This window comes from Chaetodon trifascialis, chromosome 22 (genome assembly GCF_039877785.1).
Source record: "Chaetodon trifascialis isolate fChaTrf1 chromosome 22, fChaTrf1.hap1, whole genome shotgun sequence".
NCBI lineage: Eukaryota > Metazoa > Chordata > Actinopteri > Chaetodontiformes > Chaetodontidae > Chaetodon > Chaetodon trifascialis.
In genome coordinates, this window is record NC_092077.1 from 7,899,365 (window position 1) to 7,918,256 (window position 18,892).

At 44.3% G+C, this 18,892-nt stretch overlaps 1 protein-coding gene across 1 annotated transcript in view; it reads left to right on the forward strand.

Moving 5' to 3' along the window:
* The window catches only part of LOC139350918 (proton myo-inositol cotransporter-like), a 57,454-nt gene that overhangs the window by 19,487 nt on the left and 19,075 nt on the right, over positions 1-18,892 (forward strand). Inside the window, exon 4 of the mRNA XM_070992592.1 lies at positions 15,014-15,122. Within this exon, the coding sequence (XP_070848693.1) occupies positions 15,014-15,122 (109 nt within the window). The remainder of the gene's footprint in view (positions 1-15,013; positions 15,123-18,892) is intronic.

The window sequence follows — 18,892 nt, forward strand, 5'->3', positions numbered from 1 at the left end:
TTCATCGGAACACGCAGGCAGAGACAGGCTGCGGAGGCACACCTGGTAGATGTCTGAGGGAGTTTTAGTGTCCGCCGCCGTCGCAGGCCTAATTCCCCCACTGATCATTAATAATTCAGGATATTTGAACATTTTATGAAACTCCGCTGCTGCTCTGGCTCTGTTTAAATCCTCATGGAAATCATTATGAAACCAGACTGAGGGAAAGGCGCTTGGAGTCGCCAAACAACAGCCTCCTCGGCGGCTTGAATTTAAACATGACCTGTCCTTTAAAAATCACGTTAATAGGCTAGCATGGCTGTCACGGCATTCAGGTTGTTTTAAAGGAGCTCAAAGTGGTCAGCTCATGTTCAAGCATCACTGTTCGGTAACTTGCGCCGAGTTCGCTGCTCTGCTCTCACATGAGACTTAATTGAATCGAAACGTGCTGGAGGCATTGTCTTCTCTGCTAATGTACTTCTCAGTAAATATGCTTTCTGCTCCGCTGCTCTTCATTCCTACTTCTTGTCCCGCTTCTCGCGCTCGTGCGTTCACAAACCCAAACGGGCTGCCAGACGAATATGCCCCGCGGGCTAACACGAGCAAATATTTTGATACGAGACCAATGGAAATGACACATCTTCTGCCTTTGTTGCCGTCAGTTTGAGCAACGAGCTGGTGGTTTGGGGTTGCAGGGCGGAGTGCAGGAAAATGAAACCAAAGTCCCAACTGGGAGATTATTACGCAGGCTGCATTAGCAGAGGATGCAAAGCGAGGCAAGCTGCTTCTGATGAAAGCAAAGAGGGGAGATTAGGGAATTATCTCTCTCTTTACTTCAGTAATTGGCTTCTATCGAGGCCTACTTAGTTCTTGTAAGTCAAAATGTATGAATGCAAATCCTGATTCATGTCATCCAACATTTTATTAGCGAGTATTCATCAGCTGCAGAGTTTCATTGATCTTCTACTAATGAGCAGGCTTTTTGGCAAAATACAAGCGAGGATGGATACTGAGTGGTTTTATGTGTTGACCCTGCTGCAGTACAGTAAGGAAGTAAGCACGATGTCAAGAGGGAAATAAAAGCTAAAAGGAACACAAAGACTGGAAACAGTGGGGAAACATCGAGCCTCTTTCAGCTACTTTAAAGGTGCATACTCATTACTCTCTCGAGTACTCTTCGAAGGCGTTCATGACGTTCCATCTGTTGAATTTGGTCGCGCAAACTCATCTGCGGGAAAGCTTTAGGAGCTCCATAGAAAGCCCAAAACGTGCATTTGAACGCATCTCAGTGCAAAATATTAAAGGAGGCGTTTGAGTTGTCTGCACTTCAGACTTTGAAGAGGTGTGTTTTCAGTGTGCTGCAATTTTTCAGCCTTGAAAATGATCATTAATCTTGTCAACTCACAATGGAGGAACAACAAAAAGAGATCCGTAATCCTTAATGGAGCCTCTCACTTATTCGAATTGCAGGGCGCGGTGTTATTAAAACAAAGGCTACTCTCACATGCAGCAGCGTTCTTCTGAAGATGCTCTTCCAGGGTCCCAGGCTCCACATATAATGACGGAAATGAACCTGTGACTCATCCAGTGATGCCGTATTCAATTAAACTGCGCTCGCTGAATTGGTGTGTTTTGGGTACAGAGTCCCCGGCGTGCCCTGAGTGAAATTAACAAGCACAGTAATGGTTACGGCTCAAATGTTCCATCCATAATGGCGGCTTTATTTGGTCGGTAAATTATCTTTGTCAAAATGATTATTCAAGTGGGCTTTAAACAGAGCAATGAGAAATTTTGATGATATAGGTAGCAGCGCTTGTGTTTGCTGTTCGTCCCCAGCCTCTCTGACTCACTCTGTCTTATTTCTGTGTGTGTGTGTGTGTGTGTGTGTGTGTGTGTGTGTGTGTGTGTGTGTGTGTGTGGAAGTGTGTGTGCCCCTAAGGAAGCCCCTCGTCATTTGCATCAGGGCAGGTGTGCAGCTGGGAAGTCATGAATCTCAATAACTCTGCAGATTGATCACCAGCAGACTTCAAAATGGCTCGAGAGGTTTTATGACTGACCGATGGGAATGGATAGATGGATGAGTGTGTGTGTGTGTGCGCACGCGTGTCTCAGAGGTTTGTGAATGTGGTTACGAAAGCAGGAAGCAGCCACATTAATAGCAGAAATGTTGGGCAAGGTTTCTTCAAGCCTTGCGTCATTCGCTCACTTAGAACGGTCTGTTTCACCCGCTGGAAACAAACCTGATCAGACATCAGCATCACAAACAATTTCCTTAATATTTAATGTGAGCAACGAGCTTTTCCTTCTGCTGTAAGCATCAGTGCAGCATGGGGAAATAACCCATCTGGACCAATGCTGCTACAACAACTGTTGGTCTGGAAGCTGGTTTACAAACACAACTCTTAATATATATAATAAATATTGCCTTAATTTTATTATTGGGAGTAACCATCATAATACGCCCAGGCAGCGTTGTGGGAAACTGAACTGTATATCTGACATGTAGACCGTCTAATGCGTCTAATCGTTGTTCAGTGTGTTCATCACAGCAGCACAGGAGACAAATCTCTTTGAGATCTCACACATTTGTTTCCTTCTTCCACATTTTATGCATCGTGCTCCCTCGAATCACTGAGCCAGCACTTTAGAGGCATGATAAGAAGTTTAAATGGAGTATTTTACCCATCTTGCTCTTACTGGCTTATCTGCCACCCCCCCCCCCCCCCCCCCCGCCCCAAACCCTTTCTGGCGCCTCTTCCTGAATCTCAACGGTCTTTTTCCTCCTCATCCGCATCTATTGTCTTTCCCACAGACTGTCGAGTGGATCAATCAGACGTAAATTTGTTTGCTTAATCGTCTTTTGGAGGCTTTGTTCTGAGCCGAGCTGTCTCGGCACACCGTGAACCGCTGCCTCTCTGCTGTGTCCTACAGTTGTTCGGTACAAGTGTTATCTAAACCCACTCAGTTTGTCTCAAGGCTGCTGAGACAATCGGCGCGAGTGAGTCACGCAGAGAGGAGACGGCGTTTTAAAAGATTTTGACAAGAGCAGATGTGAGAAGGTCTTTGCCACTAAACTCCCGTTGCCCCCCGGTGAACACTGAGATGCTGCTAAATGTGTGAAAGCAGCTGTGGCGCTGAAGCCGTAAAGCCTCTTATCAAAGTTTTTTCTCAGTTTTTAGTGAACTTTTTCATGAGTGGCATGATTTTGTTGTTACCTGTTATTGTTATTGTGGATGCCAGGTTGGAGGTTCCCTGATGTTGTGCTCTTTACACATCAGCGCAGTAACAGAATGACTGCATCTAAATGCTCTTTGAATTAATACAGCACATGAAGATGCCGGCAGGTTAAAAATGGATGACAGCCAGCCGACTGCTGTTTCCAATGACAACAGATGCTTTTCCCCCCTGTGGGTCTTCACTCACCTCTTCTTAACTCCCAGCTTTGTGACAGCAGCTAATTTCCTTTCCTTTCCTCCTCTTTTCTCTCCCCTCCTCTCCACTCTTGGCCTTTCCTTTCCTCTCTTGTCCAGTCTTTTTTCTTACTTTCTTCTCCTTCTCTCTCTTTTTCTTTCCTTCCCTGTCATTTGTTTTTATTTCCTTCCTTTTCCTTCCTCTTTCATTTGCTTCCTTTTCCTCTCCTCTCCTTTCCTCTCCTCTCCATTCCTTTCCTTGTCTGTTCTCCTTTTCCCCCCTTGAACTTCTGTTCCATCACTTCCTTTCCTTTCCTTTCCTTTCCTTTCCTTTCCTTTCCTTTCCTTTCCTTTCCTTTCCTTTCCTTTCCCCTTTTTTTCTTTAGTTGTCCTCTCCTTGCATTTTACTTTTTCTTTTTCTCTCCTCTTCTGGCCTTTACTCTCTTCTTGTCTTACCTGTCTTCTCTTTTCCTTTCCTCTCCTGTCCTATCTTTTCTCTTCCTTTCTTTTCATTTACTCTCTTTTTCTTTCCTCCCCTCTCATTTCCTTTTATTTCCTTCTGTTTGATCTCCAGTCCCCTCCAATCCCTTCCTTCCATTTCTTGCCCTTTTCTTTCCTTTCCTTTCCTTTCTTCTCCCTTCCTTTTCTCTCCTCTGATATCCTTTGATTTCCTTTCCTTTCCTCATCCCTCCTCCTCTCATCCCTCCTCTCCTCACCCCTCCTCTCATATAGAAACATATTTGACCAATTAAAGTGTCTCTGTCAGAAAAGCAGATAAGATTCAGATCACAAGTCACGCCACCCTGCAGACATGAAGGTCATCTCTGCACCTTCTGAAATGCAGATCACACTGTGCTCCCCTGCAGCTTCACACACTCTTTTACCAATGAGCCTCTCAGGAATGCTGATGTCGCCAATCACTCTGCTGTTGTGAATCTTGTTTGGTATTAATCCTCTCCACAGATTGGTGCGCAGCTTGGACACGCTGTCTGCATTCAATATATGTGCCATCTGTTTAGCGAGTGACTCCTGACTTGAGTGGAATGAGACTGAGCAATCATGTCCCCCTTTGGAGAGCTGACAGCAAGACAGCATCGTCAGTATTGTTATTTCAGTTTTTCAGACACATTTTAGTGTGTGTTCATACACTGTACATATGGGTGGGGCCCAAAATGCCCTGAATGCATAGAGATTCCTCTCCATTTAAAAGGGATAATTTGACATTGAGAGAAGTATTTTTCCTTCTTAGCCAGAGTTTAAAGTTTTCTCCTCCAAATGAATCATTTCTAAACAAATTCAGTAATTGAAAGTTTCATAAAAGCCAGCTCTACTATCAGGGATCCTGATACCTTTGCTTGCTATTGGACTACATTTCCCAGATTCCATCTCTGCAGCATCTCTGCAGAACGACTGAAGGATCGTAGGCTAGTCCTGTGACAGATGCCTTGTAATCAGCTTTGGTGGTAACACTGTTGCCTCACGGCTAGAAGGTCCCGGGTTCGATTCCCATCTAGGGTGCTGTGGGCGCTGGGGGGCATGTCCTCCACCATGCCTCAAGCCTGCTGCTCGAGGAAAAAGGGGCCTTTCTGTGTGGAGTTTGCATGTTCTGCCCGTGTTCACCCGGGGTATCCTCCATAAAAAAAAAAACCCACTTAAAACATGCAAGAAGATCACCACCTGACCAATGGTGACAAAAGGAACTGGGTCCCTGGGTGTCGGCTGGTCTGCTGCAGAGGACGGACTTACCAGGATGGGTCAAATGCGGAGGAATAATCTCACTGAAGCATGTCTATGATGTGTTGTTGTGTTCTTCAAAGAATATCATGTGCATGTGTTGTGATCAGTAAAGTAAAGATCTTCCTCTTCTTCTTCCCATCAGCAGAATAAAAGGTTTAGACTGTGTTTAGCACCTCAGGTGAATGAACCCATCACCTGCCGAGAAGTAGCTTGCTTAATAGTGTGACATTGACCATCCTGTTGGTCTTCACCCTTCACCTTTGCTAAGAAATCCATCCATCCATTATCTATACTGCCTATCCCTTTCGCGGTTGCAGGGGGCTGGAGCCTATCCCAGCTACGATGGGCGAGAGGCAGGGTACACCCTGAGCCGGTCGCCAGCCGATTGCAGGGCCACATGCAAGGACAAACAGCCATTCACACTCACGCTCACACCTACGGACAATTTAGAGTCATCAATTAACCTAATGAGCATGTTTTTGGTCTGTGGGAGGAAGCCGGAGTACCCGGAGAGAACCCACGCATGCATGGGAAGAACATGCAAGCTTCACACAGAGGGGCCCTGCCTGACCCGGGGATTGAACCGGCAGCCTTCTTGCTGTGAGGCATGCGCACTACCTGCTGCGCCACCGTGCAGCCCCCTTTGCCAAGAAATGAAAAAGATAATAAATAATGTTTTTTAGGCCTGAGTTGCTGCCAGCTGTGTCGAGTTTGCGTGGGTCACTGTGTTGCAGGATAAGCAGCGAGGAAAAGCAACAGTGACAAATAGAGAAGAAGAAGAGCTTCTTTCTCCACGTCTCTGCTCCCCTGTAGGTTTTAAGCAGCTTATTAATAATTGAGCGAGGAGAGTTGTGCGATGGCAGATCTATCATGATTCCCCCTCTGCGCCTGTCACAAACCCTGCACGGATAGATGGATATTGAGTCACCCTCTTTCACACTCTCCAACACGGTGTTTTGTGTGGGCCAGCTGCATTATTTCACCATTTAAAAATGTGATAATGGATTTCTGTCGCCGCAGAAGTTGGCTCAGACTGCAGAAGAAAATCCCCGTGTGCCAGATAAGACAGAATGTGTGAGGGAGAAAAAAAAGTATTTACAGTGTTTGAATGTGTAATTTGTGTGTATATTTAGTTCAAAGGCAGCTTTTTTTTCCCACCATGGTGTATCTTCCATGTGTCGTAGAGCTATAAAAAATTGCATATGTGCAATCTGCAGGATAATGAGATACCAAGAGGAAAGTGTGTGTGCATAGTTTTCTGTGTGTGTGTTTTTGTCTGTTTCCCCTTGGCCGTGAAGATTTCTCTCTCACACACACATTTCTTTCCTCTCCACTCCCTCAGGACTTCAGGTCCCACCAGTTTCAGGTCAAACTGGCAAACAGCAGCTGATTCTTGCGTAACGTGTGTTTAAACCTGCACAGACTGCTGGATGGGTGGCGTTTGCCCGCTGAGCCGTCGTGAAATAACTCCTCGCTCATCAAACGAAAAGTAGTTATCCTTGAACTTTTTTTTTCTCATGTTGCTTTGCATTCCGCATGTCTGCGGCGAAGGCTGTGTAATAGAAATCTCAGCTGGAAAATCAGATGGAGTTTTAAAAATGAATGCGCCTCTGCGTCGTGCCCTCCTCTCAGCTTCAGGTAGCTCTGCTGGTATGATCTGATTCTGGCTTACATAAGCAGGCCGTGACTTTTCAACACTTCTCAAACCAAGATGGAGAAACTTGCCCTTTGTGGCTTCTTCGCTGCTCTTCTGTCTTTGCGCAACCCTCTTTCTTTATCCACCAGGCTGCAGAGATGGACCGAAACAACACAAAAGACTGAAAGAAAAACCTGAAAGGCGACCTCCTGCGCTCTATTGATTGATTCCTTTTGAAGTGATTAGTTTCAAACTGGAAAGATGGTAGTTTTGTTGAGACTCTGCAGCTGAACACTGGTGGCTTCAGATGAGACAGCGGCTGCCCATGATTTATAGGTTTCTCTCTTTGCTATTCCACTGGGGCCTCGCCTCCTTTGTTTTCCAAAACATCAGATGCCGTCTCTTAGCAGTATTAAAGAAATACAAAGACATACATCACGAGAAGTTTTTCTTTCAGGAGTGCTTTGTATTACTGTCATACAGCTGGCTGCTTCATCATCTGGACTTTCTTTGGTTTTGAGTAACTTGTGGGAATGAAAATCAAGAAATGTGACTACCGAGGACAAAGCGCTTTGGCTTGTGTGCATGCAAGGCACCTGAGCACACAAAAAAAGGAGTCAGGAAGGCAGAACAGTCAAAAGATACTTAGCGATATCTGGGTCTTGGTCGTGACTACGCAGGTAGGATGACGATTGGAAGAATACTGGCTGTGTGGGCGGATAGGTCTGTCCAACCTGTCGCTCAAGCCCTGCATTGACCCAGCCGAGGCAAGACAGACAGGAGACAAAAAGGAAGACGAAACACAAGAGCGCAAAAGGGAAAACAAGGGGAGGAGGAAGTAGATCTCCATAGTAACAGGGCCTTTCAGTTTTGTGAAGGAGATGCTCGTCTTTAGCCTTCGCTGTCAGGTCAAACCGAATCTGGAACTTAAAGGCGAACTCCACAGATGTTACCGACTGCAGGTTAGAAATTCATTAAATTTATTGACTTTGTGTGATTCAAAACATCTTGTCAAAGAACTAGGTGAACATTGCCCAGCTGACGAACACTGACACATTAGAGGTGGAGAAGTGAGCTCACCAGACTTCTGACGCCCGCTCCTCACCTCTGCTTGAGGCTGCATTAGCCGCTACTAGCACAACACATACCAAATCTCCAGCTGGACTGTCTGTGGTGGAGTTGCATCGTGGGTAATGTGTCAGGTTTTGACAGAAGAAAAATGGATGGAATATACAAAAACAATGTCATTGGTACTGCTGCATCAAGTTTGATCCTTTTACTCCTTTTTTGCTATTTTTTTAACAGTTCTGCCGCAGTGACACTATAAGAAATGATGTTCCCTCAGGTTACAGTCTTAAACTATCTACGGCTGTACACATCTGATTTGCACAGAAGAGTTTTCAACATCAGGTTGATAGTATCAAATAATGTTGAATCAGTATGCGCTCCGGTGCCATTGTGGTGCATTGATCTCCGTCAGTCACTGTGTGTGTGTGACTCCATCCATCCATCCATCTGTCTGGTGCTCAGGCTCCTGGCAACCGCTGGCCCCTCGTTGCCCTTAGATAAACACAGCTGCTGCCCTGCATCTGCAGACAAGACTCTTGGTTACTGACAAGATTTGATCAGCTCCACTTAAGATGCCGTTTCTCTCCAATGCTGCGGGCCCGGAGTGATCCTCAATTACCCAGGAAACAGCCAGAAGATGCTTGCTCTCCAAAGAACACGCAGCAGATTTGGAATGGCAAGGATTGCCTCTCTTGCAGGTATATTATGGGCTGTGCAGAAATACCCTCAGCGTGCTCATAATATTGACCTAATGTGATTTTTCAGAAGTCAAATATGCCATATTATGTTAAGTTTAATGTTTTTATAATACATAGACCCAATGTAATTTTCTGGTAGGTCAAATATGACTGTCACATCAGTCTTAAGTATTATAATGGGCTCATCTCATAGTTGCTTGCTTCCAGCTTTTCTTTTACGTTGTTATAGTTTAAGTCCAGTGTGCTTAAAAAAAGCACTAACAAGACTCCTTATCTCTGAAAATCACGGAGTATTAATGAGATGCTTGAGGACAGCAGTTCATGGTGCTGCAAACTGACTTTAGTTCATTAAAAAATGTTCTAAAGAAACCACAATCCAGAGTCTACAGTCTGTAAAAGCGATGACTTAAGGGGCCAGTGCGAACATGGAGATGTTCTTTAATTACCTCAGTGTGCCTGTAATTATATTCCCTCTCAGCTGTCAACTCAACTTTTTATGTTAACAACCTTATAAGGAATTCAGGCTACAACTGAGACGAGCTTTCTGTCCTTATAACTGAGCCGCTGTAGATTGCACCTGCTTGTCTGAAACGTTTTTACTGAAAGTGTCTTAGATGAGATACGGCGCCGTTTAACTTTTCAAAGCGATTTAATCAGATTAAAGGAACAGTTTGACATTTTGGGAAATCCGCTCATTCTCAGCAAGAACACAAACTCTTCCTTCAACATGATGGCATTTTAGCTTTGCCTGGTGCAGCTTTAAGGAGAGATTGAGCTTGATTACATAGAGGCTATTTGGTTGTAACATTAACTTTTTGGATCAAGCAGTTTTTTTTATTTAGTGAAATGGGCTGCATAGTGGTTCCATAAACAGCCATTGCAGTGATAGACCTAATTTCTATTCTCCATTAGTCCTGACCTTCTGTTCTGATCTTCCCTGCGTGGAGCGTGAAGTGCCGTGATCCCACTCTGATGAGGACGTGGAGGAGAGGTGAGAAAGGAGAGGAGAGGGGAAGCATGTAGAAGGAATAATTAGAGGGGAGGTGGGGGTAGAGGGAGGAGGGCTGCAGATTGCCTGTACAGCCTCCAGTCCTTGATTGCAGTCCCCTTGGTTATGTAAGTGAAACCCGCTTCCAGCCACTTACTTCCTGAGGACACGTGATTGGATGGATAGAAATAGCTATTCTTTTATAGACTGACTTCCATCTTTAGAATTCATCCCGTGCTTCCATCCAACGGCTCATTGGTCCTCTTTGTTTGTTTGATTGGCCATTGTCCAACACCAGCTTTTTCCTTGATACTATTGACCATGTATTAACCCATGGAGAGAACTACATTTCGCTGATTTACAAAGGATTTGCAAATCACTCGAGGAATCAGTTTTCGTGAGTCCTGTGGATAGATCCCTGCCTGCCAGTGTTCCTGGAAAGCCAGCTGCACCCCCCCACCCCCCCCACCCCGCTGAATGCTTTGTTAAGACAACTGCTGCACATGTTTGAAGCACGAATAAAAAGAAACATCTGACAGGACCAGCGGTGCTAAACGGATTCTCTAATTGGCCGTTGGGGCTGATGTGGGGAGAAGATGAGGTGTTTCCTGAAAGCGGGTTGCAGAGGAGAAGAGCTAATTGGAGATTCCTTTGGTGAATATCAAAGAGAAGGGTCTGATTGAAAGGCACATCCCAGGCTTTTCCTGCTCACTGAACAAACAAACCATATGATGGTCTTAGAGTGAGGTTATTAGTATTTGCAGGACTGAATGCTGATAAGATGGGAAATCAAAGGGGATCTGTGCAGGTAGCGATGGCGGAGGATGATCACAGAGCTCGTGTGGACAGATTGACATAAGAGAAGAGAGTCCTGCCTTTGTAGTGAGCTTCCTGTGTGTGTGTGTGTGTGTGTGTGTGTGTGTGTATGTATGTGTGTGTGTGTGTGTGCGCGCGTGCGTGCGTGTGTGTGTTGTGCTGTCTGCATATGGGTTTTTCAGTCAGTGCTCAGCTCTCAAAAGAACTGGGGTATCATTGACTTGCATTATTTGTGCATGCGCTCATGATCTACCCCTGAATGCATCTTACTGTAAGTTTGGCTGCAATATAAACTGAATGAGATACAGAAATAAACAAGATAAAGGGTGCCGTTGGAAAGGTTCACTGTGGAACACTGACTTGCAATCGCTGCAGTGCTGTGAGACTTAATCACTGTGCTCATGGCTTGCTGGTAGCTCGTGACTTGTTTTTCACCGCCATCCTTCTTTTTCAATATCTTATCTGATTAAATTACAGCTGGGTGGCGTTCAATTGAGGAAATGAAGCTGTGTGTTTTGTGAGCTTGTGGGTGTGTTTTTGCGCCCGTATGTGAGACTGTGTGAGCGAGCGTGAACATGTCGATTTGCATTTTAAATTGCGTTTTTGTCGAAAATCTTTTACACTCTCTTGTTCATGCCAACGAGTGTGTTGTATTATGTCTGTGTGATTGATCACATTTGAATGTGCGTTTGTGTGTGTGTGTTTCCATGCTTGTGTGTGCGTTTGGCTGACAAATTTAGCTCTTCAGGCGGCCATCAGGTCTCCACTCTCTTGATAGTTGACTTGGGCCCATGAATCCTGATTTCCTTGTCGGCTAATCAGATAACAGTCCTCTGCTCTGGTCTCTTGGGATCAACCAATCACACTGCACCAGGTTGATGCCATGGAAATGGCTCAGCCCATAAAAGCATCTCTTCCTCTTCACTGTCTGAGGTTTGGAGCTCTGCTTCACATTAAACCTTGACTTTGAAGACTGAAATGTGCAGTAGTTTATTTATTTACTCCAATGCGATTCTAGTTTTTAAAAAGATGCTATCAACTGTATTTTTTAAACAAGTTTCTCCTTAAATATTTGTAAGCCAAGCAGGCTAAAGGATAGATTTTACCTAATAGATAATAATAGAAACATTAAAAAAGAATATGGAGGTATCCTAACATTTAATCTCTAGTATGGAGATTAAATCCTACATTTCCCAGAATGCACTTGATCTGTAAATAAGATGTCGCCCGCCTGACAAATGTCTTTTCTTTCAACCTTTCATCCCAAGTTCATAACACAGAATTTAAAGCCTCAAATCAATCAGAGATAACCCTGATGACATCACTATGACATCATCAGGGTTGAGTGTAAAATCATAAGTGCCCCTTTAAAGCCACTGTTTGGAAACTGTGGCACATTTACTCTGCTGAGAAAGTGAATATGTTATCAGTATTCTGCTGATGGTGTTGAACTGTGTGTGGCTACTTGTGACAAACAACAGCCTTAACTGTTATTTGGAGAAGCTCAGGACAAGACACACAGATAAAATCAGCAAACCAAGAGCACAGTCACAATATTCACTTCAACAGTCAACATGATATTATCAAGACCACCTGAGAGAAAAAGATCTGTTCTTCCAAAGTCTAAATCAAGCTAACTTAGTTATCCACAAATGATAAACAGGGCTCATGTAAGTATATTAAGTTCTGATGAGGAGTCATAATATTAAATCTCATAAGTATTTATTTAGTGTTACGTATGTATATCTTTATATGAATCGCTCTGTGATGTAACACTAATTACGTTATTGTTGGAGGAAATACAAAATAATATTACTGTAGATGCTGATCTGATTTGCTGGTCACAGCCACTCAGTCATGGAATGGCTTTATAAAAAGGAGGAATCCTAATGGACAAAATGCTTTATTAATCACTCTTGGCACACAGTCAAGCACTGCGAGCATGTAGGGCCCTGCTGCCTGCTCTGGAGAGGAGGTGAACTGGCACCTCTCCAGCTACCAATCCACAGACTGGTCCATCTGGGCTTGAACTGGCCACCCCAAAAAAGTAATTAACCATGTTTCCATCAGTGTATTTGATAATTACTTGAAGTGCTGCATTACAAAAAATCATATTTCCATCCTGTTTTCTACATTTTTTCACAGTTTGAGGTTCAAATAGTGGCCTTTAATTCTGGAATAGTATGCTGGTTTTCCAACTGGAGAATTGGCGCCACCTACTGCTGATGATCAAATAAGTGAATAGGATAGAAACAAGCATTTGTTTGCGTTTTCTTTTGCCAGTTCTCTCAAAATTCTGTCAAAGTCTGCGATTCATTTTGATGGAGACCCAGCTGATGGGCTTTGATTTGGGTTTCCAGTTGAATAACATAAATTGAAGGTTTTATGAGAATTACAAGCCTTAAAGTTATGTATTTGACTGCTTCAGAGTGTCGTGAATATTGCCTCTCATCTCTTTAACATGGCTAGAAGTGGCTCCTACAGCGAAAATGTGGACAAATAGGTGACAGTGAAATAACCTCTTTCAGCATATCAGGAACAAAGGACAATAATGTCCCTGTAAAAAGTCGGACAGGCGGCCTTCAGAGGAAGGCTTGAGTGCATTTTTGTGTCAGCAGGGGTCTTCTTTACAGAGTCTGGTCTGCTTGTCAAATATCTAAAGGAGATGTTCACTGGTCCAGAGTCCTCCCACACACAGCTGCTCCCAAATAATCAGCCTGTGAGTGTGTGTGAGTTCATATTTACAGGCTCAGGCATCCTTTTGGATTATGTTTGTGTATACTTGTGTTTGCACAGCCACTGCACACAGATGTAGTGTGTTTCCTTGTGTGTGTGTGTGTGCGTGTGTGTGTTTGTGTGTGTGTGTGTGTGTGTGTGTGTGTGTGTGTGTGTGTGTGTGTGTGTGTGTGTGTGTGTTCAGGCTTGTTTATCTGATCTTTTGTCACCGTGTGTGTCCCCCTCTTTATCCGACAGCTCAATACCTGTCCATCCGCTCTCTCATGCTATTAAGACTTCCCCTCCCACAGGATCTGCTTGTCTGCGTGTGTGTTGGAGATCACAGTCTGCCTCTGTTGATGAGCCAAGTGGGACTCCGTCGAGGCCAAAGCCGGCCGTCAAATACTTGTTTCATCCCAAATTGAGACATTCATCTGAAAAGGAACAAAAGGCAACTCCTGTGCTATGCTGATCCTCAAGGGAGACCTTTATGGTTCCACTTTTCCAGCAGCGCAGGGAGGTCAGAGGTCAAAGTCACAGGGTAGCATCCCTGGAGAAATAAAGCTCTATGAAGGAATTTCAGTAGTGCAGGTGTTTGCCGTCACAGAGGCTTGAATCGAGGTCTTCCAACATGAGGACGTAATGACTCATTATGCCAGCTTCATGCCAAAGTCGTTGTTATGCCTGACCTAGGGGTGCACAGGCACAACAGGAAAAGAGCCCCCCCATCTTCACCAAGTCCCAAGTAGCCACAGCGCAAGTTTCACCAGTGATTATAATATTTATTTATAACAGAAAATGAATTAACAGAAGGTTCCAAACAATAATGGCTTCAGGATGGACCAAGGCCAAAACAACAAACAAAACAATTCTACTTGAGGAGGATATAACCAAAAGACATGAAACTTACCTCCCTAACTACACAACACAGGAGAAAACAATGAGTTAACAAAACTGGCAGCCCACCCCTACTAGGAAACGTGTGGCGAAGAAGAAGAGGGAGATGCTGGATGCCTGCTACTGTCCCACCGCCGGCTGCCATCTTGGATCCTTTTTATAACTGGCACCTCTGGAAACAGCCAATCCACCAGCCAAGACCGGAAACCACTGACCAATCGCGTCTCCGCCATGACACACTTCAATCTGCATAAAGAAAATTATATATCACAGACAAGGAAACACAAGAACTAAGAGAAATTACGACTGCAGTCGTAACAGTCATTATGAATATGGGACTTAATCAGCCGACAGAAGTGACAAAATGAGTGATTTCTCGGTGTGTGCTTTGGAAATATGACCATATGTTTTGTTGAACTTCTTGATGGCACCGTTAAATTACATAGAACTTAAACATCCTTGCCAATAGCATTATAAGAAGATTGATAAAACTGATGTATGCTAAATGTTAAGGTACCGCCAGCAGATGGTTAGCTTAGCTTAGCTTAGCACAAAGATTGGAAACGGGAAGCAGTGACAGTAGATTGGCTCTAAATCTGCCTACCAGCACCTCTAAAACTCACTAATTATTACATCATATCTGATTTCATTCATTTCATTTCATTCGTCATTTATTTATCTTTCCGGTGCAATGTGAAATTGACCTATGAGTGACATGCAGTCAATAAAAAACATGGCCATCTGTAACCAGCCCCTCTTCAATCAAACCTCCCATGAAGTCCGCCGTCCATTTCATGCAGACGCAGGTTAAAACGTAACAGAAGTCATAAATGGCAAATGTGCTTATCAGCACTGCAGAGATATGAAAGCAAGAGTAAATTCGCCCCACTGTTGGGCTCCATTATGGAAGCTATGTTTCAACAGCAGTTCTCGTCAGCAGTCAGCTCGTCAGCCATGCTTTTGTAGCATCGGGGGTCTTGTTCGTATGCCGTGTAGCTCATGTTGGAATGCAATTCGGTCACGCTGAGCTTGAAATTAATTTCTGCTGTGTCTTTGCTCGTGTCTCCAGATGGCCTGGTGATCTGGCGGATGCTGACCTACCCCCCGACTCGGCGAGCCCTCCTGGTGGGCTGCGGTCTTCAGATGTTCCAGCAGCTTTCAGGAATCAACACGGTCATGTGAGTGAAACCAGACACCGTCATTTCACCGCAGTCATCCGGTGCAGGTCACAGTGTTCTCCTAGGATGCAGCTGCTTGGGATTTAAAGATTCATTATTCGATGCCAAGTTCATTGACTTATTTCTTTGAAGTATTTAATAAGTACATTTGACAACTGAATTGTAAGTGTAATTAGATTTAGCTGGTTTTAGCATGCTCCTCTTAGTATTCATGCCTGCCTTTGCTCCATAGAGATGTCTATGAAAACAAGTGTGATACACAGCAGGAGCTTTGCCATGTTTAAGTTTCAGGAAATCAACTTTAATTCTCACACAGCACCCACTCTCTGTAGAGGTCAAGTGTTTGACGTCCTGCCTGCGCACCAGACGAGCAGCCGCAGGTGCGGTGCATTTTGACTAATTAGCTGTTGTATTTACCCAGACAGGTTCCCATTGCAGTGTGAGGGGGAATCTGACCAGAGCAAACAGACCAAAGACCAGCCAGAGTAAATTAAACAACCAAACAAGCACACGTTATATATACTCACTGGAGATCAGACTGCATTGAGCTGTCTGCAGAGAGCCTTCCTGTAGTATGATGGATGAAGCTGCATCTATACCAAATATCAGATTCAGTCTAATTTTTTAAATCCAGAGAATGGAAATTGCTGCAGGGACAAGTTAGCGGATCCCTCAGGAGCTACTGGTGAACCCTTTCGCCTTTACTAATCCTTTTTCTTTTCTCCTGCATTGCATTTCGTCGTTTCACTCACACCCGAAGCAGCACACATAAACGTAAGTGATAACGGCGCCATGGCGGACTTCTGTCCCGTCACTGGACCATACTGCCACTGAAAAGTAAAGTTCAAGAGTGCTTTACCTCTTTCGCCCCAAGAGTTCATCAAAACAATGAGGACACATCCTAGACAGATGTATTTGATTTAGCAGCATGGTATTAAATCACAAAACATTCCTTTCATCTTTCATAACACATCATACACCGGGGACCAGTAGCCTCATTGCATTACTGCCCACTTGCCTGTGAAGGGACGGACCATCCTTCCTCTTTTATTCTTTTTATCTCTCCATCCGAGGAGATTGTGTCATCTGTGTCTGTCTCACATCTCCTTTGAGATGAACTATATTACAAGCTCAGTAAACAATCTGTGGATATGTGCTGTTGCTTAGCAACCGGCGGACGTGAGCGTGCACCCGTACGGCTGTGTGTGTGTGTCTGCATGCATGTGTGATTTAACGTGCGAAATGTGACACTATGGACTTTGGGGTATGTGCGTGCGCACCTGCGTGGCGCACGCTCAGGTGGATGTGTGTGTGCGTTTGCAGTGAAGCGTGCGACTGAAGGTATGGCCGTCTGCGTGCGTGTGCTTGTACGGCGAGATTCGAAGGTAGAGAGAGATTAGAGTGAAACGGAAAAGAGATTCAGCCGCGGTGAGCCGAGGCAACGCGCTGGATCTGTCACAAATGCTCCTTTCTGTGAACTGAATGTCTGTCTATTGACTGTCTGCCTCTCCTGCTGTATATTCATCTTCATCTCCTGCTCACAGTCTGAACAGCAGAGGGGACAAACTAAATCTGTCACAGCTCTGTCCCTATCCGCCTCTCTGTCTCTCTGACTTGTGTATCTGCCAGTCTCGTCTCTCAGAAAAGGTCCGCCTGCTAGTTTATCTGTGTCAGCGCTGGCCCATTTACACAGAGCATTGTGTTATGTTTACACCCGCCATTAAAATGTGCCTCCGGTCGACAAATTGAAATCTGATTGCCCTTTCGTTTGCAAAAAAATACCCACTGTGGCTTCCTTTGGTGATAATTACATCCCTCAAAATTGACATTAAAGACCTCATCCTGCTGACAATCAATTTTTCACCATAATGTCTCAGTTTGAGATGTTTGCTCTTTGTCTGCTTTGCAGCATTTCCTGCTCGGAAAAGTTGGATTCATCATTCAGCTCATACAAGTGTACTCAGAGTCTGTCAGAGCACTGCTGGAGAGACCGCACACCTACACAGGTGTTTGCAGTTCTTTTTGATAATTAGATCATGAAGACAGAGTCCATGTGCCATATACAGTAAGTACTGTACTAACATAAACTACTAAAATTAATGATACGTGTAGACATTATCCTGTCACAACAGATGCAGCACAATTAACTGGATAGTAAGGAAAATGTGCCCACACAGTGCTAAAGCCACGTTCATGTCACATCAGGGTTAATGTCATTATGAGTTTCCCACTTATAAATAGCTTTCATATTATTATCAGGCTACGTTTACACTCAGGGAAAACACATATGTTTTCATGCAGTTTGGCCACTCGTTTACAAGCAGAGTTTTTTTTCACGGAAAACGATCATTTTTAAAAACTCCGGCCAAAGTGGAGATTTCTGAAAACGCCGGTCATGTGTTGGCGTGGGGTTAAACAGCTTTTTAGGTTCCGAAACGTCACAACATGCGGCTGAAAATACTTACCCTACGTTTACACGTAGCAGGGTATTTTGGAAAACGGATATTTTGGCCCCTCTGTTTTCAAAAATAACATCGTGCACACAAAATCGTTTTCAAAAATGTTGTCGTTTACATGAACCCGGATAAACACGCCGTCGAGCGCATCATATGGGCGCGAGTGTAAACAAGGTCGCTCACATGACGTTAAGTATTCAGTCGCATGTTGTGACATTTCGGAACCTAAAACGCCATTTAACCCAGTTTACACGCCAACACACTTGTTTTCAGTGGAAAAAAAAAAACTGTTTGCGAGTAAACGAGAGGCGAAACCGCATGAAAACATATGTGTTTTCCCTAAGTGTAAACATAGGCTCAACGTCATGTGTGCGACCTATGTTTATGCACGCGCCCATAGGTTTGGCATAGTTATGATGCGCTCAACGGCGTATTTATCCGGGTTCGTGTAAACGACAACATTTTTGAAAACGATGTTGTGTGCACGATGTTGTTCTTGAAAACGGAGGGGCCAAAATATCTGTTTTCCAAAATACCCTGCTACGTGTAAACATAGGCTCAAATTGTGTCTGAGAAAGTCAGATTTTCAGAAATGTGGTTAAACCCCATGGCCCTGGTAATCTTTCTCATCGAATGCAGCGAGAGCAGAGGTCCAATCAGGGGTCATCAGTGAAAACACCTGTGTGGAGTGAAACAGGGCAGCTGCAGAGAGATTCAAACTCCATCCACCATCCAAACATCCAGGATGAGGGAATTTGCTTTCGTGTGTAATCATTTTTTTTTTCTCAGGCCGGCTTTTAAAAATGATTGTACAAAAACACCTTTTCGACCAAATATCACGTCACAGCTGTCATGTGGAGAGTCTGAGTGTGGGCCAGCCTTCAGACAGCAGACACTGAGCAGGTGCTGTTGAAGGAGACTTTACTTCGAGATAATCTTGCAATCAACGCAGCAGACAGACTGGCCTCACGAGCGACAGACGAGACGAGAGCACAAAGGCCAGGGACAGCAAGAGCGCCGGGACGAGGAGCAGCTGATGACCTGCAGTTGTGCAGGACGAGGGAATTTTATGCAACACTAATTATATACATTTAGGTGACAAATTGAAGATTTTGTCATCTCACACAGCATGTGTGTATAAAAAAAGTCAACAATTTTAGAAGTAGAAATTGATGGCAAGGTTGTCTTTTTTGTCTTTGTTCTAGTCTACATGGTGATTTCTACCATCCATGTCTGGACTGTATGTTTTAGTCATTCTGGAGAACTTTTTTTTTTTTCTTCTCCAGCATTGTCACTGATCCCATGTGCTTCTTA